The 8,818-nt window shown below is 37.1% G+C and overlaps 3 protein-coding genes across 3 annotated transcripts in view; 2 read left to right on the forward strand and 1 right to left on the reverse strand.

Moving 5' to 3' along the window:
• pacc1 (proton activated chloride channel 1) overlaps window positions 1-1,765 on the reverse strand; it is an 11,605-nt gene extending 9,840 nt beyond the window's left edge. Inside the window, exons 1-2 of the mRNA XM_015039898.1 lie at window positions 1,260-1,765; window positions 65-176 (exon numbers count right to left, since the gene is read on the reverse strand). Coding sequence (XP_014895384.1) covers window positions 65-176; window positions 1,260-1,295 — 148 coding nt within the window. The 5' untranslated portion in view covers window positions 1,296-1,765. The remainder of the gene's footprint in view (window positions 1-64; window positions 177-1,259) is intronic.
• An 805-nt stretch (window positions 1,766-2,570) lies between these two features.
• Window positions 2,571-5,948, forward strand: nenf (neudesin neurotrophic factor). Its single transcript, XM_015039899.1, has 4 exons — window positions 2,571-2,845; window positions 2,959-3,019; window positions 3,136-3,239; window positions 5,419-5,948. The coding sequence occupies exons 1-4, from the start codon at window positions 2,705-2,707 to the stop codon at window positions 5,593-5,595; spliced, it is 483 nt and encodes a 160-aa protein (XP_014895385.1). The 5' UTR covers window positions 2,571-2,704; the 3' UTR covers window positions 5,596-5,948.
• Window positions 5,949-8,496: 2,548 nt separating this feature from the next.
• The window catches only part of LOC106952046 (ezrin-like), a 9,949-nt gene continuing 9,627 nt past the window's right edge, over window positions 8,497-8,818 (forward strand). Inside the window, exon 1 of the mRNA XM_015039906.1 lies at window positions 8,497-8,682. Within this exon, the coding sequence (XP_014895392.1) occupies window positions 8,620-8,682 (63 nt within the window). The 5' untranslated portion in view covers window positions 8,497-8,619. The remainder of the gene's footprint in view (window positions 8,683-8,818) is intronic.

Raw genomic sequence — 8,818 nt, forward strand, 5'->3', positions numbered from 1 at the left:
CCATGACGCTAGGTGTGCCTACTTTCCTAACGGAAACAGATTAAACCGAGGAACAGCCGCTTGCCTTGTCTGACGTTGCCATTGGACTCCACAGGCACCGTCTCCTCGTCAACATCGTCGATAGAGTCTTGAGACTGACCATTGCCTTCGTCGCCTTCGTAATCTTCATCGTTGAACTGTTTATTTAAAAGAAACAGAAAAGCGTCCTGATCTTGACATAGCTTTAAATATGCAAAGAGTCATTAAAGAGTTTTTATGGATAACTATGAAGACCCGTCTCTGTGTGAAACATCTTCAGCAAGTTCATGACTAACTCCTAATTGTATCTGTAGCTTTATTTTGCCAGCTTCTGCAGTCACCAGTCCAGACCTGTCATCTGATGAAATCAGCAGAGGTAAACAGAGATGAATGACACAACAGTGATTAGGACTGCCACAGCACAAAAACATGCATGGGCTAACCAGTATTAATTTTGATTTATTATCTTTAACCCATTCCTAAAATATATATTTTTTTCAGGCTAAACATTTAACCAAACAAGCTGGGGCAATGTTTAGTCAACTCAGCGTTGAATTTGTTTATGTATATGAACAAATTCATGAACATGTAGTTGGACTGTTTTGACCCAGCATGTTTCACAATGTAATAAATGCAGCCATGATTGAGGATTTTTTTTCCTGTTACTTTTATAAAGTATTATTTTATTATGATATTAACTTGTTGCCACAACTAAATAAGTACTTGATTTCTTTTTAAGCAGTTCAGAATTTTCTTTATATTGTAGTTTTATATTTTAGAAATATTTTAAATTATTTGCTTTGGTTTATATGTTGCTGTTGTTTTTTATTCTTGTTATGGACGTAAAGACTGTCATTAAAGTTTTAATTTTATTGTATTGAAGTAGCACTATATATTTGGACAAACTTTATAAACTCCACTAGTTTATTACTGTGTTACAGCAGCTTTACTTATTCTCACACCGTTAATGAAGCTAAACTTAAAACTACAGAAAACAACTTTATAACTGTACATTTAATCGCAGCGCCGAATGTTTTTGCCCTTTGAACAAAATCCGTCCAAAATGGCAACAGCTAAACAACGACCTGTTGCTTTGTAGCGTGGTACTACATGACTTATGAAGCAGCATGCCGTTTTCAGCTCCGGTCCTCGACAGCATAGTCACATGACGAGAAGAGAGTTGTTTATGGATTATTTGGACAAACGTGAAAGACAAAAAAAAGAGGAAGTTATAATGTTACCTGTTGGTATGAACTCCTGTTTCTCGTCCCGGGCATTCCTCCGCTCTTCTTTCCCCTCTGACTGGAGCTGTCGTAAAATCCTTGAAGCTGTTTCTAATTGTTCACAGAACTGTCTTTAGGTAAAGCGTGCATGTTTAAGGAAATGTCATTGGCCAACCCTGGCGTGCGCTCCAGTTCACCGGTGTCTACTCCAACCCAGACCCCCAACTCATTCAGCTCCTCTCCCCACCCCCAACTCAAGCAGCCTTGGTTGCGATAATAGCGGCCCATCCCGTGATAACCAGGCACCTCTACAGGCTGCGATACACTTTAAAGGTTGCTGTTTCCTTGACGTGCTTTCTTGTTTCCTCCATCCTTTCCTTAGTCTGATGGAACCTATCGCTGTGTTCACATGCTCACGGGAACGTTCAAAGCTCTTCTCTCTGTTTTTTAAAAAAGTATTTTTCCGGCATTAGAGGTCTTTATTAACAGTCACCAGACAGGAAATGGGTAAAGAGAGAGAGTCAGCAAATGCCTCACGGTTGGGAGTCGAACCCTGGACTGCAGCCTCTTTATCCCTGAAGTTAATTTTTTTACTCCAAAAGATACTTTTATTGTAAAAGCGTTAAACAGCAATATTGTAATCCTCCCACCCCCAAATTAAAACCACCAAATTTTTTTTATTTACATTGCCATTTATCGCTCCAAAAATGAATTTTGTTTTACCCAAGTGCTTTGTTCAGAAGTTTACATAACGAAATTCTTGTCTTTTTTGTGTCATTATTTTCTACGTTGTATGCTGAAAAAGCTGTACAGTTATCTTGCTGTAACAAGGTATAAATCCTTATCTGGGTATTTTTATTTGCAGATGTATTTCCTCATTTATTTATTTATTTGTCGTCAGTCTTCCACAAATACCAACTACTAAAATGTAAAATGATATCCAGAGAAACTAATGTAAGTCAATGTCAAATTTATTATTTATGCAACACATTTAAACACCTTAAGTTTACTAGTTTTACAGTCAAATACCCGTATAAGTATAAAAATACAAATAACAACAACAATATTAATAATAATAATAATAATAATAATAATAATAATAATAATAATAATAATAATAATAATAATAATAATAATAATAATAATCCTTGTTTTGCTACATAAAAACCTTGCTGAGATCTTAAATCTGTTTTTCAAGAGGGACCTGGCAACATACCGATTACAATTATCAACATCGACATCCAGAGGAATCCATACGTTTAGTTTTAAAAGAATCAAAAATAAGATAAAATCACCTAAAAACTTACATTACGTAGTTGATTGAATAAATTTAATTCCACAAACCTTTTCTGACAAGACTAGTCACATTTCCGAGAGTTCACAAACGCAACACCGAAAGTATGACGAAGGGTTAAGTTCCTGGATGAGTTTCCGCACGAGATCCGTCAAACAACGTCCCTGCCATGGCAACGACGCCGGTTTGGGTCCTGTTCGTGCTTCTTTCTGTGAGTTTAGCCGAAGAGGTTCAGTTAAATTACAAACCAGCCACAAAACCTGTGCGACTTTTCACTGAGGAGGAGCTCCAGAGATACGACGGCAGTGAGGTAAAATTTATGCTTTTGATAACTCCCCGGTTCCTAAATATGTGTTTATGAGCGCTCTGTTCAATCGTGATAAGGAATAACTTACTGTCCTTTGTGTCACCTGCCTGTTTCAGGAAGGCCAGCCTATTTACATGGCAATAAAAGGTGTTGTGTTTGACGTCTCCAAAGGAAAAGGTATTTTTTAAAAAGTGGAGCACGATGAAAGAAAACATTTCAAAACCTCCGAAATAGTTGAACCCAAACCAGTTTTCTGTCAACCCACATTCCAATGTTTGTTTGGCTCATTGCAGAGTTTTATGGTAAAGATGCTTCATATAACGCTCTAGTTGGGAAGGACTCCACCCGAGCTGTGGCCAAGATGTCCCTGAACCCAGCAGACCTGACGTCAGACACTGTGAGCAACACAAAAGGATCGGCGGTGCCACCCTCTTAATTGTCCAAACTGTTGTCAGATTGACATGCGTCCATACATAGAAGAATATCCAATCCTTCTTTTGTTTCGAAAACAGATCTGCATTTTCATCCACTTTCAGTTCACATGAACGCACCACTCCATAATATGGATTTTGAAATAGTTTGTTTTTCACAATGGGGCCTTTCATTTTTCAAGAGTAATGACCACTAAAGCGTAACAGCTTGAACCAGACTAAAACTCATTACACACACCATCCCGAACTCTGCTTTCACATGATCATATCGACCCCAAGCAATTTTTAATATCAGACAAAAAAAAAGATAAACAGCCTTCAAATAATAATTTCACTTGTTACATTCTCGTTTCTCTTTGCGATTCAGTGATTTTATTTCAGCTACACTTGAGGGTTTTTAAGCATAATTTTACCACATTTGAATTTAAGTGCATGCTTTGACTAGGACACACAAAAACCTTAATTTTGATGACAGAATTTATTGTTCCATCATTTACATCAAGTGGTCCAGTTTCTAAGGAAGCAAAGCAGCCCCTCACCATCACACTGCCACTGCCATGCTTAGCCATCAGTGTGATTTATTTATTTTTTTGTAAGTGTGCCAATTTTCCACCTCTTATTAATCCTCAGAATATTTCCCCCACAATTTCAGGTATCTTTTTTTTTCTTTTGTTAAATGTGTCACAGCAATGAAACAATTTGTCTGTTCTACAAGTCAGGCAGTAATTAGGTCTGGATGTGGCTAATTAAATTTACTCAAATGTGATTAATCACAGGTCACTTTATGCAAGCTAAGCAGAGTTATTGTATTTTCACATTGTGCTGGGTATGTTTGAATATTTATTTCCCCTAAATGATTGAAAATATTATCTGAAAACAGAAATGTGTGACAAAAGAAATCTCAGGGGAAATAATTTATCATGCCACCATATCTTCAAAGAAAGTGTGTTTGTTTTAGGTAAGTTCATCTTTTCCACGATTTAAATGAAAACTCTCAGATTCGCTTAAAGTTTAGATCGTAGCGATCTCAGCTTTGCTCCGCAGAAATAAATGCCGTCAGCTTCATTGTCAAGAAGACAGTTGATATTGTTCATCGCTTTGGCTTCGCAAAGTGAACACAACCAAACTTCCTGCTGTTGTCACCAGAACATCGTCATCATTCTGTGACAGATTCAGATTCAGATTCCTCTGGAGCAAAGATGACCCTCGAGTTTCTCCTCTTCAGCAGCGATCAGACGCTACTCGGCGAAGGTCGGCGCTCCGTGGAGCCAGCATGCAGCAGAAACCAGAAGCTTTCGTACACCCAATGAAAAGACTTGCACACACCTCACGTTAAATCAGGCCAAACTTCTCCTGTTTTAGGCCAGTTAGAATTACTACAGTTATTTCCATTTGCTAAATGCCGCAGTATTGAGAGGAAGAATATGTCCGAAATTTGTTTATGAATGTCTTCAAAATTGGTTTTTGATAGCATTGCCTTTTGTATGACTTGAGTCAAACCTTTTGGTTTTCAATTCACAAATCTGTGATTGAAATGATTTGCTAATTTAACAAAACCATTCGCATCAATATCATTACAAAAACCAACTAGAACATGATTTGACCATTTTCTTTCGAAGCTCTTTGAGATATCAGGCGTTGAAATAAACATTTGAAAATTTCAGAACAAATACATCTTAAACGTGACGATATGGATCAATATTTACATTTTGCATCTGTGTAATTGGATCGTTAATCATTTAATTGATATCCACTGATGAGTTGTTGCACCGCTGGTAGAAAGGCGTCCCCACTGCATCATGCTGCCATCACTGTGCTTCACTATGTGGTTGATGTTCAGGATGAGCAGGGTTATCAGAGTAAATACCATGAATAGAAGTGCACACCACACTTTTCAGATATTTTTTGTTTGTAAAAATTGAAATCGATGTGTTAATATTGTTATCCATTCCACCTCCTTTCGCAGATAAGCGACACGTTTTATTGGTCTTTCACAAAAACACAAATGAAATTCAGTGAAGTTTGAGGTTGAAATGTGATCAAATGTAAAAACAAAACAACAACAAAAAAAACGTTCAGCCGGTATGAATAGTTTTGCAAAGCACTGTAAAGATTTATTTATTTTTTTTATCTTTCCATCTACAGACCGGACTCACGGAGGAGCAGCTCCAGTCTTTGGACAGCGTGTTTGAGGGAACGTACAAAGCCAAGTATCCCATCGTGGGTTACACCGCAGCACGACTCCTCAACGCGGACGGAAGCCCCAAAAAAGACTTCAAACCAGAAGCCCAGCCTCATTTTCAAACCAGAGATGAATTTTAATGCCATCTTGGGTTTTTGTTTTTTCTACTCTGATCAAACAGTGTTCTGATCTAACACTATCAGAACACTATTTGTAGTGTAAGATTTGTTCCCATTATTCTTATTTGAACGCTCAGTGTTCCCTGTGGGTTCATTGTCTTCTCTGTTTTGACAAATTGCTTGAGTCGTCTATTTTTACCCTGGTTGTTGCCTTAAAGAGAGATTTTATTAGTCCTGCAGAAAACTACTAATATTCATAGAAAATGTTCATTTCAAAAATGTGAAATAATCAGACTACTTCCTGACTCTGTCTGTGTGCTACATCCGTTTCTGTTTGTATTTGAATCACAATTTTAAAAAAACAAACAAAAAAACAATACCACCAAAGTCAGTTATTTAATCACTGTTTTTATGAAAAGTTAAACTTTTGGCTAGTTTCCTAAAACTGCTTTTAACGGGTAAGGATGACTTGTTTTGCATCCACACAGTATTATTTTATAGCGCAATCAAGTAAATATGACACCTTCAGTTGTTCTAAAAATGCTATATATATCAAATATGACTTAAAAGAAATTTGACATTGCAATTTAACACCTTGAAATTGGGCCTCTGTCTCTTTAAAATCTCTGTTCATTCTGAAACTTCGCCTTCAGGAAGTCATCACAACATGGCTCCTCGATTAATATCAACAACATTTTTCATTGAGAAGCAGCTCATATAATGAGTACGGCATTATACGATATGCTAATTGCTGCTGGCTAGTCTGAAGGAACTGAGTCGGGGAGTCACGGGGGAGAGCTGCTCTGTGAAGAGGAAGGTTAGAAAGGAGGAGCTACACCTCAAAGGCGGAGCTAGGTCCAACCGGGCGTTTTGCTCAGCTGAATGGTTGCCATGGTGACTAAAGGATTACAGGTATGTTTTTGATGAAAGGATAACTTTATAACATGATGGAAAGTGAAACAAAAAAGTCAGTTTTACATAGTACTGCGCCTTTAAGGTTGGTCCATTGATTTTTAGTATGTTTAAGGTCAGAGCTTTTGAAGAAGCTTAGTGTTAGCTGACTTTATCTATTCAAAGCCAGTTTGGATTGGAGCTTTGAGAGTCTGGAGCACCCAATGGCGCCCAAGTTTTAACCACCTAACTATTAACTTGAGAGACCACTGAATCACTTAAAACCAATCCTCTATCTTTACCATTCAACTCACTTCGTGCAATGCACCAACGCCTCTTACAGTGAAACAGCCTTGCAGCAAAACTCTGGACACTTTATAACTTTCAATAAAAATCGGCCTCTGTTTATCCCCCGTCTGTCCACTGAAGTTCAAGGCTCTCAGATGACTCCATGACAAAGCCTCACATGACAGAAGCTCACAAACTAGTAGGAAAAAGGAACAAAAGCTGAAAACTCCTAAAAATAAATATTCACAACTGGACTGTTTTCGTTGTTGGGCTAGAAGAGTTTTTTAATGTATTCCTTTGTGTGGGGTACATAAGTGCGTTTTTGAGTAGGATTAGCTTGATGTTTGGGTTTTATTGTGACATTAAGATCCCTGCGGAAACCTGGTTTTTAAATGAGAAAAAAATTGCGTTGCGCCTCACACTCTTTTATTCAACTCGATCTGAGAGGTGCAAAAACAGATGACGTACACGTATGACCTTTCTTTTTAAAACACCCATAGTTTTTAACTACTGCCTGTGCTGCTGCAGCTTTTCCCCTGTTTACAGGATCAGAATTTGTCCGTTTCCCAGCAGAGTTTATAGGTCCTACGTCTGAGATGTGGCGGAGTGTAAAAAGCATGTGTACTTTATGTATGTCTCCAATCAAAGGTCACAGCTGCTGAGACGGGGGATTGTCTTTGGGTGGAGCTGTGTGTCCAGGCCCTAACAGCGGAAGTAAATCTATCAGCTCCTCCAGTCACTGTTCACACTCTACCCGTCATGTCAACGGGTTTTTATTGCCTCTGAGACTTTTTTGTTTTTAATCTACCGGAGTTCATCCAAGATGTCCAAAATGGTAGGAACGTAACTCTGCGACGCTTGTTCTTGATGTAAATAATTCAGCCATCTTTGACATTTTCCATGTACTTTTGATGATATTTTTGATGTGTTCATCTGTATTTGTGAATCGATGCGACTTAACAGTCTGTTGAGATCTAATCCATCAAACGGCTCTAGATGTAAAGAATATATGTAGGAGGATTTATATGCTCTTACCTGGACACATTCGCTAAATTAAAATATAGAAATCTTCATTTATTTCCGTAACTCAATTCATTAAACAAATCAGATGGATTAATTGCACTATGACAATTTTTTAAGCCTCTGTCTTTGTTAATAATCAGGGTTTTCTGCCTGTCACAATAAGCAATAAATCAATCGGATGATAAATTAAAACAAGGTCAATAATTTTCATTTTCATGATTTAGCATTTTTCTTCTGTCTCTTTTTCTACAAAAACTGGATGACAAAAGTCTTCAGTCTGGTGCTTTGGACTCATCTAGCCCCGTTTTTTGGAGAACAATTTTGTTCAGAGGCTTCATAATTCATTTTATTTGTTGTTTTGTTCATTTATTTTGGATATTTAAAATGTCTTCCGGTTCCAGTGTTAAATGTTCATCAGAATTTTAAATTTATTCATCTTTGAGAATGTGTTCTTGGATTAATTTTGCTGTTACCATTACATTTCTCAAATACACTCTCAAAACAACAATATTATCGTTTGTCGCGATAACTTCTGGGACAATTTATTGTCGTGACAGGCTACGATTAGAACATTACATAAAACCAAAAGAAAAACAAACACTTATTATTACAGAAATAATGATTTTCTGAAAAGCATGTTTAATACCTGCTTAAATACCTTTAAACAGACAAATGTGGCTCATTGGAAAAAAATATTCTAATTTATTAAATATTGCCATACACTAAGAGTTTTACTCTATTTAAAATTAAAAATTAACTTGGGTATAAAGGACCTTGGAATTTATTGTTCATAAAATTTTATTGTTTTTTTTATTGCTGCAGAAAACGGTTTACGTCACCAGGATGGATGGAGTGCAGGAGTTCTTCATCCAACCCACAACTAAAGGGAAGGAGCTCCTAGAAATGGTTTGTATGTTTTGTGGTGAATTAAATGTGTTTCATAAATCCCACTCCTTTGTTAAACGTACAGTTGTGGTCAAAAGTGTACATACACTTGTAAAAAATCATAATGTTATGGCTGTCTTGAGTCTTCAATAAGTTC

This window comes from Poecilia latipinna, unplaced genomic scaffold (genome assembly GCF_001443285.1).
Source record: "Poecilia latipinna isolate Pla-1442-1.1 unplaced genomic scaffold, P_latipinna-1.0 Scaffold489, whole genome shotgun sequence".
Classification (NCBI taxonomy): domain Eukaryota; kingdom Metazoa; phylum Chordata; class Actinopteri; order Cyprinodontiformes; family Poeciliidae; genus Poecilia; species Poecilia latipinna.